The 19,559-nt window shown below is 44.0% G+C and overlaps 1 protein-coding gene and 1 long non-coding RNA gene across 2 annotated transcripts in view; both read left to right on the forward strand.

The window, feature by feature from the left end:
* LOC309328287 overlaps window positions 1-5,435 on the forward strand; it is a 57,172-nt gene extending 51,737 nt beyond the window's left edge. Inside the window, exon 4 of the long non-coding RNA XR_014150735.1 lies at window positions 5,391-5,435. This is a non-coding gene — a long non-coding RNA (uncharacterized lncRNA). The remainder of the gene's footprint in view (window positions 1-5,390) is intronic.
* A 1,896-nt stretch (window positions 5,436-7,331) lies between these two features.
* The window catches only part of PLCD3 (phospholipase C delta 3), an 87,882-nt gene continuing 75,654 nt past the window's right edge, over window positions 7,332-19,559 (forward strand). The window contains exon 1 of the mRNA XM_081837852.1: window positions 7,332-7,639. Within this exon, the coding sequence (XP_081693978.1) occupies window positions 7,498-7,639 (142 nt within the window). The 5' untranslated portion in view covers window positions 7,332-7,497. The remainder of the gene's footprint in view (window positions 7,640-19,559) is intronic.

Consider the following 19,559-nt stretch of genomic DNA (forward strand, 5'->3'; position numbering starts at 1 on the left):
AGAGCAGCTCACGGAAACGCTGTTTACCTTCCTGCTGGAGTGGTACCTATTTATCTACTTGCACTTTGACATGCTTTTGAACTGCTAGGTTGGCAGGAGCAGGGACCGTGCAATGGGAGCTCACCCCGTACATACTACTACTACTACTACTACTAATATTTCTGACTGGGCACTGTTTCCGACTGCAGTATTTTTGCTATGTCTGGACGTATGGAACCCCTTCCATAGCCACAGCTTTGAACTCAATTTTAAAAATAAGCAGGTCTCTTCCTCTCAGGCTTCTGCCTGCAGCCTGCTTCTATCTCAGCTCGCTTATCACAAAGACCTTAACTTTTGTCTTTCTAACTACCACCAAGTTCAAAGATGGAGGCCAACTTATTTGCTCTCCGGCACAAAACCACTTCATTTGTTACCCTAATGACCCATACTTAAAGGTAAAGGTAACGGTAAAGGGAACCCTGACCATTAGGTCCAGTCATGGCCGACTCTGGGGTTGCGGTGCTCATCTCTCTTTATTGGCCAAGGGAGCCGGCGTACAGCTTCCAGGTCATGTGGCCAGCATAACTAAGCTGCTTCTGGCGAGCCAGACCACTGCACAGAAACACCATTTACCTTCCCGCCGGAGTGGTACCTATTTATCTACTTGCATTTTGACGTGCTTTCGAACTGCTAGGTTGGCAGGAGCAGGGACCGAGCAATGGGAGCTCACCCCATCGTGGGGATTTGAACCGCCGACCTTCTGATCAGCAAGCCCTAGGCTTTGTGGTTTAACCCACAGCGCCACCCGCGTCCCTTGACCCATACTTAGGGGCCATTGAACTGAATCCTCCATTAGATTTGAACCCTTGCTGGATCCAGGAATTAGAAGGGATTCAGGCATATAGGTGACCCTCTCCCCAACTCACAATATTATTGTGACACAGCCATAAGGATTTTATGGAATACAGATTAAATGATTACCAGGTTTTGGCCTCAAGATGGCGTTGCTGCCTTGTACATACTGGATTAATAATTATTAATACTGGATTAATAAAACACATCTACTAAAAGTGGTGTGTTTGTGTGTGTGGAAATCCGAATGTATTGCAAGACATGTTGGAGGTGTAGATTTTGGTGAATTTCCTTTGCAAAACAAGCTAAATAACTTTTGTGTCCAGAAGTATGGCATGATAAAACTCGCAAAACTGATGGCGCATGGACACTATAAAAACTGGTGAGGTTACCTTTTGATTGTGTCTCTAGATCTGTGTATGCTCCATACTTTTGTAATTTCCAGAATCTAGTTCTTGAAATAATTTGGCTTGTAGGGGGCAACTGAAGAGATTCATGATCTCACTAGATGCTGCTCACGTATGCTGAATCTTTATCTAACCTGTGAGATAGAGCACCATGAATGATTTAGAAGAAGAATTTGTAGAAATTGCATTTATTATCACCTGTGTGTACCTCAGGCTTCCATTTCTAAAGGGCAAGATCACATATTGCTATTATTAAGAATCCTTTTGTTTTACCCCACACTTTCCCTGTCCGTAATCCTAAACCCGGTACCCCTCCCAGTTATGACTCTTGAGACAATTTCACTGACTTTTTATTTATAACCTATGCCTACTCTAAGACGTCATGGTTCTGATGGTACCACGTAAGGTATAACTGACCTGTCTGTTATATTGGCCAGAGTGGGATGTGTTCATAGAAAAGAAAACACACAATGCTCACAAACCTGCAGAAGGTCAATTAATTTCAATTTTTATTTGTTGCTTAGAAAAAGAAGAGCAATCATTGCATAGCACTGGGAACCATCTGTCTGCAAGTAGCTACAGACTAAGATGTTGAGACATCACCTTGCCAACAAAGGTCCGTATAATTAAAGCTATGGTTTTCCCAGTAGTGATGTACGGAAGTGAGAGCTGGACCATAAAGATGACTGATCGTCAAAGAATGGATGCTTTTGAATTATGGTGCTGGAGGAGACTCTTGAGAGTCCCATGGACTGCAAGAAGATCAAACCTCTCCATTCTGAAGGAAATCAGCCCTGAGTGCTCACTGGAAGGACAGATCCTGAAGCTGAGACTCCAATACTTTGGCCACCTCGTGAGAAGAGAAGACCCTGATGTTGGGAAAGATGGAGGGCACAAGGAGAAGGGGACAACAGAGGACGAGATGGTTGGATAGTGTTCTCGAAGCTACTAGCATGAGTTTGACAAAACTGCGGGAGGCAGTGGAAGATAGAAGTGCCTGGCGTGCTCTGGTCCAGGGGGTCACAAAGAGTCAGACACGACTAAATGACTAAACAACAACAAGATGTTGTCAGGTGGAAAAGCACTGGAAATATATCTAAGCTTTTAGGAAGCATCTGTATATGTGGGTATAGAACTAAATATACAAGATGTCACAAAGCTAAGGTACCGATTTGACACAGAACAACAGTGCAGGGAGCTATTAGAGAACTGTAGCTGGTAGCAAAGTGACCATTTCCTTGAGCATCATACAAAGAAATTGAACTGCTGACAATGTAAACACAGGAGTTTCTAACCACAGACCCAGTTATGCTATTATATAGTACTTTTTGTGTCTACTTAGCAGTTTGTATATTGGACTGTGTGTCCTACATTTACAGCTTGGACAGGAGAAAGGGAATCTGATTTATTTTTAGAAATCCCAACAAATGCTCTTTCTTATTCATCAGAGTTAACCTGCATCTCTCTCTCTCTCTCTCTCTCTCTCTCTCTCTCATTTTCTCTCTCTCTCTCTCTCTCATTTTCTCTCTCTCTCTCTCTCTCTCTCTCCTGTATTCAACAATCAAGAACACACATTCTTGCAGTGTAATAATAACATTGTAAGATCAGTGAATGGCTTGCTAGCACAGGTGAAAAGTATTTGCTGATTAATGATTTAATCTAAATTAATTGCTGATTAATTGCTGATTAATGATTTTATCTAGCCTTCCTTCTCTTGATGTGTGGGTTCATACTTTCTTATCTTCAGATTAAGGAATAAACCTGTATGTTGTATGGAAGACTGGAGTATCATTGAGTTCCTCCACAGAACCTCTTGAGTACCAGATTTCTCTCTCTCTCTCTCTCTCTCTCTCTCTCTCTCTCTCTCACACACACACACACACACCAAATAAAAGAAGTGGGGGAGTTTGGCAAAAATAAAAATGGGGTTGTGTGAATTATCGTTAAAACTCATAGCCAAAACCAAATAAGGCTTTTGCAAATACTGCAATTACAGCAGTAAAGGAAATATGGGAAATATAGGTGCTTATTTGCTAATACTAGAAGACAGAGGAGGTGTGCTTGGTTTTAAAGAGAAATAATAGTGAGCAAAACAGAAAGAAGTTGGAATGGAGGAAGAGAAATTAATTATCCAAAGATATAGACCCTATAAAATAAAGGACAGAAAGGGGTGCATGGTTTCTGTGTTGCAATGGCCCATCCGCACTGTACATTTAAAGCAGTATTCCCCAATGAATTATGGGAGTTGTAGTTTTCCCCAATTCACCCCCCAATGAATTCTGGGAGTTGTAGTTTGTTAAAGGCACTGGCGGACAGTTGTTAGAGCTCCCTCACAGAACTACAATTACCAGAATGGTTTAGCAATTCCTCTTTTGATGGAACTCAGAGAACTGTAGTTTTGTGAGGAGAATATGACTCTCCAAACAAACTACAGTTCCCAGGATTCATTGGGGGGGGGAGCTATGATTATTTCTGATAGTATGATACAATACTGCTTTAAATGTATAGCACAGATGCAGCCTCTGTATGTGAGGCGGGGGCAAAATGGCACATGTGGTTCTGTGTTAAGTACATGTAAATTATGTACCCCTGGGCAAAAATATGTCAAGAATGTTTGTAAAATTAAGAGAAAAACGTTTCCTTCTGTGTGTACAGAATTACCAAGCAAACCTTTATCAGTGGACTCATAGTTCAGATAAGGGGTTTTCTGACCTCTCCTCCCAGACCCTCCAAGTGACCTTATTTTTCAGGGACAGTCCTGGATTTACAGAAGCTGTCCTGCTTTCTGATTTGATGTGGAATGTCCCAATTTCCCTTAAAAAGCTAAAGGGACCCCTGACCGTTAGGTCCAGTCGTGGACGACACTGGGGTTGCGGCGCTCATCTCGCTTTATTGTCCGAGGGAGCCGGCGTACAGCTCCCGGGTCATGTGGCCTGCATGACTAAGCCGCTCCTGGCGAACCAGAGCAGTGCACGGAAACGCCATTTACCTTCCCGCTGGAGCGGTACCTATTTATCTACTTGCACTTTGACGTGCTTTCGAACTGCTAGGTTGGCAGGAGCAGGGACTGAGCAACGGGAGCTCACCCCATTGTGGGGATTCGAACTGCCGACCTTCTGATCGACAAGCCCTAGACTTTGTGGTTTAACCCACAGCACCACCCGCGTCCCTATTTTCATCAGAGAAATGTTAGAGGGTATGGAGTTATGTTACCCCCCCCCCAAGCCAAGGAGATAAGTAACTAGACAAGCTTTAGAAGGCATCTGAAGGCAGCCCTGCATAGGGAAGCTTTCTAATGTTTAATGTTTTCATATATTTTGGAAGCCTCCCAGAGTGTCTGGCACAATCCTGTCAGATGGGTGGGATATGAATAACACAATTATTATTATTATTATTAGTAGTAGTATGGAACAGAATGCCCCTATTTTCATTGGAGAAATGTTGGATGGCATGTCCTCCTTACTGGGAACCAACACAAGAACTTGATGACAAAGTGAGGTCTCTTACTGCCCTAAATGGGGACACCCCACCCCCTTGCACATCCTCAGGTGCACAACATATCCCAGACAGGACCTCCCATAGCTCTGTTGGTTAGAGCATGGTGCTGATAACGCCAAGGCTGCAGGTTTGATCCCTGTAAGGGGCAGCTGCAGGGCTGAATTTAGGTTTGATGAAGCCCTAAGCTACTGAAGGTATGGGGCCCTTTTTATGTCCAGCTGCCCTTTGTCTTCTTTTTTTTAATTGTAAAAATATTTTATTGTTTATTTAACATAATTGTTACAAAATATAAGCAAACTATTACAAATACATACATACATATTTCAAATAAGCACATATATATGAAAAAAGGAACAAAAGAGAGAAAAGGAAAAAAATAAAGAGAAAAAAAGAAGAAAAGTTGGAAGAATTTCATGTATATTTGTCAACAACAAATTGTCACTGTTTCTTGGGAATATATGCTATAGTATTCATGGACCTAATAGGTATCTAAAGCCATTTGCACATAACAAAATATGCATTTTATCAAAGTAATTGTTGAACAGAAATACAATTAAGAAGAAGTATATTAATAGTGAAATACAATTAAGAAGAAGTACAGTGGTACCTGTGGTGCTGTGGGTTAAACCACAGAGCCTAGGGCTTGCTGATCAGGTCGGTGGTTCGAATTCCTGCGACGGGGTGAGCTCCTGTTGCTCGGTCCCAGCTCCTGCCAGCCTAGCAGTTCAAAAGCATGAAGTGCAAGTAGATAAATAGGTACCACTCAGGTGGAAAGGTAAACGGTGTTTCTGTGCACTGCTCTGGTTTGCAAAAAGCGGCTTAGTCATGCTGGCCACATGACCCGGAAGCTGTACGCCGGCTCCCTTGGGCAGTAAAGCGAGATGAGCGCTGCAACCCTGGAGTTGTCCATGACTGGACCTAATGGTCAGGAGTCCCTTTACCTTTACAGTGGTACCTTGGTTTCCATACGCCTTGGTTTGCATACGTTTTGGATTACAAACATGTCAAACCCAGAAATGCGTGTCCCGGTTTGCAAACTTTTTTTGGATTACAATCCCAGCAAAGGAAGAATGGATATAAAAACTCATGGAGTATGCAGAAATGGCGAAACTTGTCCAGAAGAATGAGAAATCAAGATAACAAACTTTTTATAGAAGAATGGAAATGGTTTACTGAATATTTACATATAAATTGTAAACAGATAAAAACATTGGCAGGATTATTGTAATTGTTGTAGCGTGGGGTTTGTGATTTCTGCTCTCTTGACATAATATGCTGGAGACAGTTCTCTAGTAACACTTCTTTATTAAAGCAAACAAGACTGGGGCCTGAGGAGGGGAGAGCTACATTTATAGGGACAGGGAACTAGCTAGAAAGGATACATTTTGGAGGGAACAATATCAGGCAATCACAGTCCTGCCTTTTGGAGGAAACCAATAAGACAGAGGATCCAAATACAGCAGCTTAAATGAACCAATAGTAGCTGTACCCTCTGGAACCAAAAGGCAGTTACTTTACCCTAATGCAAATACAGACAATAATAATACAGATATAAAATCCTTTGACTCAATACACAACAGTAATAACCTGCAGTTTTGTAAGAGTATATATTTAAACTAAGGGATGCGGGTGGCGCTGTGGGTAAAACCTCAGTGCCTAGGACTTGCCGATCGTATGGTCGGCGGTTCAAATCCCCGCGGCAAGGTGAGCTCCTGTCGTTCGGTCCCAGCTCCTGCCCACCTAGCAGTTCGAAAGCACTCTTAAGTGCAAGTAGATAAATAGGGACCGCTTTATAGCGGGAAGGTAAACGGCGTTTCCGTGTGCTGCGCTGGTGCTGGCTCGCCAGCTGCAGCTTTGTCATGCTGGCCATGTGACCCGGAAGTGTCTTTGGACAGCGCCGGCTCACGGCCTCTAGAGCGAGATGAGCACGCAACCCTAGAGTCGGACACGACTGGCCCATACGGGCAGGGGTACCTTTACCTTTACCTTATATTTAAACTAAATGAGCAAATTAAGTGAATTTGGATATGCAGAATATATTAAAAATAAGTTTAAGGAACTGCAGAAAGAGGGGGAAGGAAGTCAAGTTTTGAAATGTTAAAATGATTGTACTGTAAAATTAGTGAAATGCAGTGCTTTTTTCTGGGGGGACGCACACCCCTAAACATTTTGTGATCTAAGTTTGGCCTCATTGAGGGGCAGTATTTCAATATGAGTGGGAAAATGAGAGTACCCCTAAACATTTTTTTAAGGAAAAAAGCACTGGTGAAATGTATAAACCTGAAAAGCAGAAATAAAATGAGAGCCAGAGACGGAACAGATGGTTCATAAGCTCTTTAGAATGCGAGTGGGCATTATTCCACTGCAAAATGTTGACCAGGGCCAGTTCCAGTTCTGGGGTGACTTTTAATAGCTGTTTCGTTATTTCGAGGACACAGCCCTGGCGTGGGGCAAAGGGGACACGGATCCTCCTCGCGGCTCAGGCGGGGGAGCGCAAGAGACCGGATCCCTCCTTCCCACCGAGTGGAAGCGAGAGGGCGGAGCGCGTCGGCGCTGAAATGCGAGCGCCTCCAAGATCCGCCTCTCCAATCTGCGCGCTGCGCCCCGGAGCCCCGGAGGAGGCGCCCAGGCGCGCGGAGAGGGCGGGCTGCTTGCGGGCCGCCTGCTCCGTCTCTGCCTCGGAGAGAAGGGGGGCAAAACGAAAACAAGCGGCCGAGAAGGGGCTCCGGGCCGAGACGGGAACGCGAAGGCTCTCCCAGCCATGATTTGCGGCAGGAAGAAAAAGGCGTGCGGGGAAAAGCAGCGCCGCTGCCAGCGCCAACAGCAGCAGCAGCAGCAGCTCTCCAGCCAGCCGTGCGCAACCGTTCCCAAACTCTCCGGGCACCGCGCCTTCAAGAAACTGGGTAAGTCAGAGAAGTGAAGTACCCGGTGGGAATTTAAAAAAAGGAGAGTTCCCCGATCCCGGCAAGTCTTTCCTAACTTTGCAGGTTCCTCCTGTCGGTTATTCTTTCCAAAACTCCTCCGCAATGTTTTTGTTGGACCTGATTAGCGCCCAGGGCGCAGCCCCCGCATATGCATTAGCGCCAAGGCTCAGCCCCCGTATATGCATATATATGTGCGGGGGCTGAGCCCTGGCGCTAATTAGGTCCAGCAAAAACACTGCGGAGAAGTTAAATGAGTCAATATATTTATTTAGCGCTGGAGCGAGGTGGCGTCAAAGGAGACGAGGGGGCCTCTGAGCAGCTGCAGAGTGCATTTCTGTCACCGCTGAAATCGCTCCCGGTGCCCCAGCGGATAGGGGGTGTAAATTGGGGGTGGGCTTCTCCAGCGGGCAAAGGAATGTGTTTCCAGACGAACATTTCTTTCTGTCTCGACATTAAACGCCGGCTGCTTTTAGCCTGGGTGTTGCCATAACTCCAGGAACGCAGGATTTAATTTGTCTCCTTGCACGGTGCGGGACCTATTTTCCATACCGCATCAGCCTTGAGGCATGTGACCTGATTAAAAAGAACAAAGTGCTTTTTTTTTTTTTTTTTACTAATCTGAATGTAATTTGTACTTCGGCACAGATAATGTAATATTTGAATAATTGGTTCTTGAGTGATTCTGATTTTGCCCTTTAGGCAGTAGGAAATATTTTTTGGGGAGGGGGGGAGAGTGAAGAATGTAAGATTTAAGCAAATGATTGTCAAAAGTTCCTTCGGTCAGCTTCTGGGTGGCTTAATGGAAAACGTGACTTCTTGTACTAAACCGGATTTGAGCGAAGGGGATTTAATTGCTATCCTTTGATTTATTTGTTGTTGTTTTTTTGGAATTGGAATCAAATGTTTACTTTTGTTTGGGTCAACAGTAGTCTGTGAGCTTAATTCAGGTTGTCCGTGGTGTGTCTGTAAAAATACATTAAAAACCAAATGGCATCTAGCACAAGTCACAGGCAGAAGTCATATGTCAAGATCATCAGCAATTTTTAAGTGGTCAGTGGGGGGAAAAGGCTGGGAACCACAGAGGCGTTACCAACCGGTGGGCAGCAGTAGGGTACCGTAGGCAGTGGGAAAAAAGCAGTGTGTTTGTGGTCCGAAACGGCGTAGCAATGTCACTGGAATGAACCGCTGCAATAAACCTTTAAAATTTCCCAGTGTTTACCTTTAGATAACATTTTCTCTTGAGATTTGATCAGGGCACGGCACCATTTTCGCTCTAGGTGAAAGGTAAAAAGAAGAAAAAATAATTGCTTTACTTTTTGAGTCAAATTGAGCAGTTTCATTAAAGAAGAGGCATGGCCAAAGCTGGGAGTGGTTGGTGCTAAATTTGGTTTTGGATGAAGCTACAAGACCGGGACTAAGGGACGCGGGTTAAACCACAGAGCCTAGGACTTGCCGATGAGAAGGTCAGCAGTTTGAATCCCCGCGACGGAGTGAGCTCCCGTTGCTCGGTCCCTGCTCCTGCCAACCTAGCAGTTCGAAAGCACGTCAAAGTGCAAGTAGATAAATAGGTACTGCTCCTGTGGGAAGGTAAACAGCGTTTCTGTGCGCTGCTCTGGTTTGCCAGGAGCGGCTTAGTCGTGCTGGCCACATGACCTGGAAGCTGTACGCCGGCTCCCTCGGCCAATAAAGTGAGATGAGCGCCACAACCCCAGAGCCGTCCGGTCAGGGATCCCTTTACCTTTACAAGACCAAGACTAGTCTTAACTTGCAAGAGACTTCTTTGTAATAAAACGCTACCATGGTACCAGAAGCCCTATGTGGAGTGGAGATTGATGGATGAAATAAACATATAGGAACTCATGCATTACCTCGTTGCTAGATTTGATTTCATCCTTCAGCCTTCTCATCTTACGTATACTCTGGCTTCACTAGGGAGTTTTGGCCTGATCCAAGGTGGGTTGCAACAGGAGCACTACCACCTTGCGAATACATGGTAAAAGTTTTAAAGAATGCATGTGTGGGTTAAAATTGGGTCCTGGGCCCGAAAAAGTTAAAGATGACAGCCCTAGTGAATATATACACTTTTAAAATCACGAGTTGCAATAGACTAGGACTGTCTTTTAGTTTATTTCTCTAAGTTGAGGTAGCTTTTAACCAGCTATCTGATTACATCAAAAATCCTTTATTAAGTTCATAAATCTCTTCCCCACTTACAGGTGTTTGTTCTTCTGGTTTAATATCCATAATTGATATTAGTCAATTAAATATGGATGTCCCTTGGAGGACATTGGAAGAAATAGGAGAAGAATTTTATATCCGCAAGCTACCACTTAGCAATAAAGGATTCTTTTCATTATTTCTTTTAAAAATCTCTGTTTCAATAGTACAAATGGATTTTTAAAATAAACCAGTGTGACCAGCAATGAGGACACTTCTTGTAGCAGAGTCACTAAAGAGAACTGATTAAAGGTAAAGGTAAAGGTACCCCTGCCCGTACGGGCCAGTCTTGACAGACTCTGGGGTTGTGTGCCCATCTCACTCAAGAGGCCGGGGGCCAGCGCTGTCCGGAGACACTTCCGGGTGACGTGGCCAGCGTGACAAAGCTGCATCTGGCGAGCCAGCGCAGCACACGGAAACGCCGTTTACCTTCCCACCAGTAAGCGGTCCCTATTTATCTACTTGCACCCAGGGGTGCTTTCGAACTGCTAGGTTGGCAGGCGCTGGGACCGAGTAGCGGGAGCGCACCCCGCCGCGGGGATTCGAACCGCCGACCTTTCGATCGGCAATCCCTAGGTGCTGAGGCTTTTACCCACAGCGCCACCGAACTGATTAGCTGGTCTTAAAGATTCACTTGCTTAGCTTTTCCATTTATTTACAATATGGAGATACTGACTTCCTTGCAGTTTTAAAGTACGGTAAGCACTCTGGATGTTCAAAAGAACTGTATAAATACTGAGTGTTATTATTTCTAATCCCCTGCTTAAACATTTGCTCCTGTGATCAGCAGCTGGGAATTTGATTTTTCTGTCAATTAAAGATTGCATTCCTAACAGAAATGGATATAAGACACGTTAAATGAAAACAGCCACCTGGTTCTGCTTATTTCACACAGTTTAATTCTCTCCAGAAGTGAAAGGTCTGAATGTGGTTTTGTTAAATTCAGTGGAAGAAAGGTTCTGGGGAATATCCAGACAAAGTGAATTCCTTGAGTATGGAATGTCTCACAATAATTAAATTGGAGATTATTATTTGTATTTTTAAAAATTATGCTGCTTAACATAATAAAAACATATCTAAGCAGTTCTTACATATAAACTGTAAACATGCAATAGTAACATTCAATAACATTTCCTAAAAACTTTATTGTTGTTTAGTCATGTCCAACTCTTCGTAACCCCATGGACCAGAGCATGCCAGGCACTCCTGTCTTCCACTGCCTCCCGCAGTTTGGTCAAACTCATGCTGGTAGCTTCAAGAACACTGTCCAACCATCTCATCCTTTGTCATCCCTTTCTCCTTGTGCCCTCCATCTTTCCCAACATCAGGGTCTTTCCCAGGGAGTCTTCTTTTCTCATGAGGTGGCCAAAGTATTGGCGTCTCAGCTTCAGGATCTGTCCTTCCAGTGAGCACTCAGGGCTGATTTCCTTCAGAATGAATAGGTTTGATAATCTTGCAGTCCATGGGACTCTCAAGAGTCTCCTCCAGCACCGTAATTCAAAAGCATCAATTCTTCGGCGATCAGCCTTCTTTATGGTCCAGCTCTCACTTCCATACATCACTACTGGGAAAACCATAGCTATATGGACCTTTGTCGGCAAGGTGATATCTCTGATTTTTAAGATGCTGTCTAGGCGTCTTTTTCCTAAGAAATCTCTATGTGGGACAAAAAGCTACAGTTAGAATTGGATATAGAACAACTGATTGGTTCAAAATTGGGAAAGGAGTACGACAAGGCTGTATATTGTCTCCCTGTTTATTTAACTTATATGCAGAATTCCTTAAAACTAGCTACAAGTAGAAGCCTATCGCCTTGACCAGAAGCCAAATTCACTGTGAAGAGGCTGAGATTTTTAAAAAATCTCATTGTGCCTAAATGACTGTACCAGGCAGGTTTCCCTGTGGAGGGAGGCACACCTTAAAAGGAGCCCTTTGGGGTGACAATCTGAATGAATGGATGGACTAGTTCTGAAGGGTAGAGAACACAGCAGTCATCATGCCTGCAGATTACAAAAAGCGCGAATTGTGTCCTCCAAGCCCAGAAAGCACACAAGAATCCAACACTGAACTGGAATAAATAGAGCAAATTGGGGGTCTGCGAGGAATCTCGGGGTGGGGGCTAACCGTAGAGATTTTTTTCTTTGAGATGCAGTAGCACTGAGGTTTTGATTGGGGGTGGAGCTATTAAAATGATGAATGGTGCACACCCAATCATATACGCCCCTAACCCCAGTTTTCTCTTCTGCCAGGATCCGTTGAGGTTTTAGGGCATGGGTAGGTGGGTGGCGCTGTGGGTTAAACCACAGAGCCTAGGACTTGCCGATCAGAAAGTCAGCTCTTTGAATCCCCGCGATGGGGTGAGCTCCCGTTGCTAGGTCCCTGCTCCTGCCAACCTAGCAGTTCGAAATCACGTCAAAGTGCAAGTAGATAAATAGGTACCACTCCAGGGGGAAGGTAAACAGCGTTTCCGTGTGCTGCTCTGGTTCGCCAGAAGCGGCTTAGTCATGCTGGCCACATGACCCGGAAGCTGTACACCGGCTCCCTCGGCCAATAAAGCGAGATGAGCACTGCAACCCCAGAGTTGGTCACGACTTGACCTAATGGTCAGGGTTCCCTTTACCCTTTAGGCAAATTAAGATCCGGGGACCAGATCCGGCCCAATCGCCTTCTAAATCCGGCCCGTTGACGGTTCAGGAATCAGTGTGTTTTTACATGAGTAGAATGTGCCCTTTTATTTAAAATGCATCTCTGGGTTATTTGTGGGGCATAAGAATTTGTTCATTTTTTTTTCTCTTCAAAATATAGTGCGGCCCCCCCCCCAAGGTCTGAGGGACAGTGGGCCTGCAACCTGCTGAAAAAGTTTGCTGACCCCAGTTTTAGGGGATCTGCCCCATTTGCAGCTTTAGCAGTCCTTTGCAAAGGTAGAGGGGAGTTGTTGATTGGAATCAAATGTGCTTTCGTCTTCCATGTTTAGCTAACTCCGTCCCTGTGTGGAAGCCAGTGTAATGACAACCTGAGGACTTCACCTGGAGCTCTGTTCTTAGGTTGCCAAATTTCTGTGGTCGCGAGAGGGTAACATGCTTGTGCAGTGGTACCTTGGTTTAAGAACAGCTTAGTTTATGAACAACTTGGATTAAGAACGCTGCAAACCCAGAAGTAGGTGTTTTGGTTTGTGAGCTTTACCTTGGAAGCAGAACATGTTGACTGTGTTCCATTTGTAAATTGAGCCCCCCGCTGCTATGGGAAAGCATGCCTTGTTTCAGAACGCTTTGCTTTAAGAACGGACTTCCAGAACGGATGAAGTTCGTAAACCAGGGTACCACTGTACATCCTTTGGCGTTTCCACTGGGGGTGGGTGCCTTTTCTTTCAGAGCAAGGACTCTTAAACCTTTTCAGACCCCAACCCAAAGATGCGTTCGACAGTTCATTTCTCAATCTTTTACCACATATTTGCATCCTTGAGAGGTCCGGAGGGTGGCAACACGAGAATGGGGCCTTCTCTGCAGGGGCTCCCCATCTGTGGAATGCTCTCCCCAGGAAAGTTCGTCTGACGCCTTCATTATACACCTTTAAGCCTCCAGGCAAAAATGTTCCTTTTTAACCAGGCCTTTGGTTGACCTGATTTATATCCTATGCCCTTTTAAAAAGTGGAGGTTTTTTTGGGGGGGGGGGCTATTGGGCTGTTGTTTTTATTTTTATTAGTTTTTTGTGGTTTTATATCTTGATTTTATTCTGTGAACTGCCCTAAGGGACCCCCCCCCCCGGGTATAGGGCGGTGTATAAATAATAATAATAATAATAATAATAATAATAATAATAATAATAATTGTGGTGGTTGTGCTCCTGTTGTGACCCACCTTGGATCAGACACTATCTGCTAATGGATTCTACCCCTTGAAGACCAGTGCTTTAAACTGCCCCCACAGTATTTCCCACAGTCGGAGTGTCTTCATATGCCCCTTCTTTTGGGGAGACAGCAATGGACACTCACAAATCCATAACTACTTTGGATGTGTGTGTATTCTTAACTTGCCACTTTCGTTGGACGGGGGCCGTAACGCTCGAATTACGTGCAGATAAAAAGCATGAACTCTAGTGTCAGCTGCTTCTGCTATATACATGTAAAATAAATTGTGAGCTGTGTTTTGATACGTATTCTAATCTTGTTCATTGTTTAATCTAATTTGGGTTATGAAATCTAAACTGTGACTCACAATACTTTTGCTTGGAACTTTTCCAGCATGAAATCTTGCATGGTCTGAGCTCAGTAGAAACCATTGCCGTATCTGTTTCTTGTTCTCTTAGCTGGTGCTCGGACTTTTTATTATTATTATTAAATTGATGCCAGGGTAATATTTTCCCAAGTAACTTTGCAAAGCATTTTTCTCCCCCTTGAGAATGTGACAGCGGTTTCGCAATCCTTGCTGTGGTCGTTTGTCAATAAGTTTTTGTTCTTTTCCCTGGAACAGGAGCTGATGTAGTATTTGCCCAGCCTTCTGCTTGTAATCTCTTTTTCTGCATAGGCTTTTGGGAAGCTCGCTGCGAAGGCCCCCCTCTTAATACTAGAGTTCCAGAGCTTAGATCGCAAGATTTGGCTTTTCTGGACATTCCAGCAGAACAGGTACGCACAAACTTGCAGCTCGGCAGGTCAAACACAAGAACCCCCTAGCTATGTATAGAGACCCTCCAAGTGCCCCTATTGTCCAGGGACATCCATAATTTAGGGAAGCTGTCCCAGTTTCTGATTTGATCCCGGAATGTCCCACTTTTCCGTAGGATGTCCCTATTTTCATTGGAGAAATGTTGGAGGGTATGGAGTCATCCAGCCTGCCCCTCCTCCCCCAAGCCGCCTGAAGGGAATCCTGTATAGGGAAGTTTTTTTCATGTTTAATGTTGTATTATGTTTTTATATATGTTGGAAGTAAGGGACACAGGTGGCGCTGTGGGTTAAACCACAGAGCCTAGGACTAGCCGATCAGAAGGTCGGCGGTTCGAATCCCCGTGACGGGGTTCGGTCCCTGCTCCTGCCAACCTAGCAGTTCGAAAGCACATAAAAGTGCAAGTAGATAAATAGGTACCGCTCTTGCGGGAAGGTAAATGGCATTTCCGTGCTCTGCTCTGGTTCGCCAGAAGTGGCTTAGTCATGCTGGCCACATGACCCGGAAGCTGTACGCCGGCTCCCTTGGCCAATAAAGTGAGATGAGCGCCGCAACCCCAGAGTAGGTCACGACTGGACCTAATGGTCAGGGATCCCTTTACTTTTACCTTATATATGTTGGAAACTGCCCAGAGTAGCTGCAGCAATCTAGTATGATGTGTAGGGTGCAAAGCAGAGGTTGGCAACGTGTGGCCCATGGGCTGGAAGCCCAATTACCCGGCCTACGAGCCGCCCCAGAACTGAGCTGCCCACGGCACGCTGTGCTAAACCGGTGCGGCACGGGGACTCTCTTCTGCGGCTCCAGAAATCACTTCTGTGTATGCGTAGACGACGAAAATCGCGTCTGTGCATGTCTGTGGCACCGAAAATCACTTCTGCGCAGGTGCGATTTTTGGCGTCTGGGCATGTGCAGAATCAATTTCCAGTGCCGCGGACATGCGCAGACGTGATTTCTGGCATTGTGGTGCGCTGGCCTGGCCCACAGAGGATCTCAATGTGAGTGATCCGGCCCAGGCAACGTAAACCTTGCTGACCCCCCGTATAAATAGTAAAATTGACATTATGGAATGGGATGCCCCTGTTTTCATCAGAGAAATGTTGGGGGGGTATTGCATGATGTTTGGCAATACAGTGGTACCTCAGGTTAAGAACTTAATTCGTTCTGGAGGTCTGTTCTTAACCTGAAACTGTTCTTAACCTGAGGCACCACTTTAGCTAATAGGGCCTCCCGCTGCCGCTGCGCTGCTGCCGCCCGATTTCTGTTCTCACCCTGAAGCAAAGTTCTTAACCCGAGGTACTACTTTTGGGTTAGCAGAGTCTGTAACCTGAAGCATATGTAACCTGAAGCGTATGTAACCCGAGGTACCACTGTAAAGAACATATACAAACTTAACTAGATAAAACCAAGGCTCGTTCTAGGGCAGCATCCTTTTTTCAATGGTGGCTACCGAAAACGAGAAGAACCTATGGGTTTATTAGGAGGAGATAATAAAACAGGAGAGGGGTTGGTGCCTAAAGACAGAAGGAACAGCCCCCTTGTTTTTCAGCCTCTGGCAAGCTGCAAAAAGAGGTTTGCTAGTCCCTAGTGAGACCTTCACCTGGCTGGCAGGCTTTGTTTGGTTTGATGGGTCACAAGTTTCACGGGCCTAAAGTACAGAGCGATTCCTTATGAAGGGAAATTTAAAAGAAATGGGAGTGGGACGGGGGTTTGAGAATGGGATTGATGCAATATATTCAGAACAAAAGGCCAAATTGATAGTTAACAATGTGGTTACAGAAGAGTTCAAAATTGAAAAAGGAACACGACAAGGCTGCCCGATCTCCCCTCTGTTGTTTATCTCGGTTCTGGAGGTGCTCTTGAACATGATCAGAGGGGACCGGTTGGTGGAAGGGATTCAGGTCGGAGCGAAACAATACAAACTTAAAGCTTTTGCAGATGACCTAGTTTTGACCCTGCAGGAGCCAGAATCTAGTACGAAAAGAGTATTACAATTGATTCAGGACTTTGGTCGGGTGGCGGGATTTAAATTAAACAAACAGAAAACCAAGGTGCTGGGAAAAAATTTGACAGACACAGAGTCAGAACGGTTTCAGAGAGAAACAGAACTAACTATGGTTAAAAAGGTAAAGTACCTAGGGGTAAACATAACAGCAAAAAATCTGAGTCTATTCAAGGATAACTATGAAAAATGTTGGTCTGAAATTAAGAGAGACTTGGATAGTTGGACAAAATTGAAGCTTTCTTTGTTAGGCCGAATTGCTGCTATTAAGATGAATGTATTGCCAAAAATGTTATTTTTGTTTCAAACACTACAGATTGTGGACAAAACGGAGTGCTTCCGGAAGTGGCAGAAAGATATATCTAAATTTGTCTGGCAGGGCAAAAAGCCCAGAATTAAGTTTAAGATATTAACAGATGCAAAAGAAAGAGGGGGCTTTGCCCTGCCAGACTTAAAGTTGTACTATGAAGCCGCAGCTTTCTGCTGGCTAAAAGACTGGCTACTTCTCGAAGACACTGACGTACTGGACCTGGAAGGTTTTAACAATGCTTTTGGTTGGCATGCATACTTATGGTATGACAAAGTTAAGATCAATAAGGCCTTTAAGAACCATATTGTCAGGAAAGCAGTGTTTAATGTCTGGACAAAATATAAAGACTTATTGGAAAATAAAACTCCAAGGTGGCTTTCACCTCTGGAGGCTAAGGCCCGAAAAAGACCCAATATGGAGGCCAAATGGCCAAAATATTGGGAAATATTAGAAAAAGATGGAGACAATTGGAAATTGCAGAGTTTGGAGAAAATGAAGGATAAGGTGCGAGACTGGTTACATTATGCTCAGATTAAAGAAGTTTTTAAAAATGACAAAAAGTTAGGGTTCCAGGTGGAGAAATCGAAGTTAGAAACAGAATTGTTAGAACCAAAGACTAAGGTACTATCCAGAATGTATAACTTGCTGTTAAAATGGAATACACAAGACGAAATGGTTAAATCGGCTATGATAAAATGGGCACAGGACATTGGGCATAACATTATGTTTGAGGACTGGGAAAGGTTGTGGACCACTGGGCTGAACTTCACCGCATGTAATGCTTTGAAGGAAAATGTAATGAAAATGATATATAGATGGTACATGACCCCAGTTAAACTTGCCAAAATATACCATTCGTCTGATAATAAATGTTGGAAATGTAAAGAAAATGAAGGAACATTCTTTCACCTCTGGTGGACATGCCCTAAGGTGAAGGTCTTCTGGGAGATGATATATAATGAGCTGAAAAAGGTATTTAAGTATACCTTCACTAAGAAACCAGAGGCCTTCCTTCTGGGTATTGTCAGCCAGAAGGTGCTAAAGAAGGACCGAACATTCTTTATGTATGCAACAACGGCAGCAAGGATACTCATCGCAAAAAACTGGAAAACTCAAGATCTACCCACACTGGAAGAGTGGCAGATGCAGCTGATGGACTATATGCAACTGGCCGAGATGACTGGCAGAATCCGTGATCTGGGAGAAGAGAAGATGGAGGAAGACTGGGAGAAATTCAAGATGTATCTACAAAAACATTGTAATTTGGTTGAATGTTAAGAAGGATGCTAGATTATAAAAAATTGGCCACCACTAAATTAGATTTAAATTTGATGATAAGTGAGACTAAAAGAAAATATAAAATTTTTTTAGAAGAAGTGCTAGATTATATTTGAATGAGTGGACATGAGATTGTAAACAAGTTGATAATTTGTTTGGAAAAAACTTTTAACGATGTAAATGGGAGCGGGAGACGCGAGGGAGTCCAAAGAAGTGATGAAGTTATGTTTGTGACAGAAGTAAGATTGTTTATTGTTTGTGCATTTATATTTAAAAACTTTAATAAATATTTATAAAAAAAATAAAGTACAGAGCGATTCCAATAACCAAAAGCAGTGTGGAATTTGCATTCATTTTGAAATTTGGTGTTCTGAAAGAGCTGGCATTCTTACCTGAAGTTGATAGCTAGCAGATTCATTTCTCCAGGATGTGTCCTTGTGTTTTTTCCAGTGGTGGAACAATGAATATTCTGTATTCTTGCACTCCATTTCTTCTTACTTTGGCTGGGCCAAAGCGCCACTTGTAATCTCAGCGAAAGATATGTGGCGGAATGTCTTTCTCTGCAGCATCTAACAGAGCAGTCCTGTTTGCTTAGAGAGGCACTTGCTCCCAGGTTAGCGTGTGTGTATACGGTTGCAGACTGAGTTTATGGGCAGAGTAAGTGTAAGCAAGACACATATGCACAAAAACTCCCAGGGCCTTTGTCTGAAACAGAGCAATGGATGATTTCAAGGGAATGGCAACGCAGACAGAACCGAACAATCCGATTTGGCAAGCAGGTTTCCCACAGAAAGTTGCGACAAATTGTAGAAGCGATAAATTCCCTTCTAGATCAGAGTGGATTCAAAAAATGACCGAATATGCAGAATTAGACCAGTTATCAGAAAGAATAAAAAATAAATCAAAGGAAGTATTTACCACAAAATGGGAAGTCTTTAAAATTTATTTGAAAAACAACAATGACAGTTTGAAGTCTGTAGCAGCATTTGAATAACTTCAGTCGGAGTTTTAAATCTGATGGAAAACCTAGGATAGAATAAATAACATTAAACATGTTGTTTTGTATTTTTCTTTTCTTCTTTCTTTCTTAGTTGTGAGGTGATGGGTATCTGTGTATCTTCATATTTTCTTTTTGTATGTGGTGTATTAAAATGAAATTAAAAATATTTAAAAATTAAAAAAAGAAAGTTGCTACGGAGAGCTTGGGAGACAGATTGGGGAATGCAATTCTGCCTCTACTTTTTGCACGCCCCTCAATGTATTGCCTGTTTTGACGGGGGGGGGGGGAGCGGCATATCCTCCCCTCAAAGCAGGTGGCCTTTCCCTGATGGTGCCGGATCTGCAATGAATCATGGGTGCCGGTCTTTTTGGTGTGCAAAATCAGCCATCAGGTTTGTCGGGGGGGCTTTGGGCAAGTCATGTTGCCCCTGCCTTATC

Source organism: Podarcis erhardii (genome assembly GCF_964252035.2).
Source record: "Podarcis erhardii genome assembly, chromosome: 13".
Taxonomy (NCBI): Eukaryota; Metazoa; Chordata; class Lepidosauria; order Squamata; family Lacertidae; genus Podarcis; species Podarcis erhardii.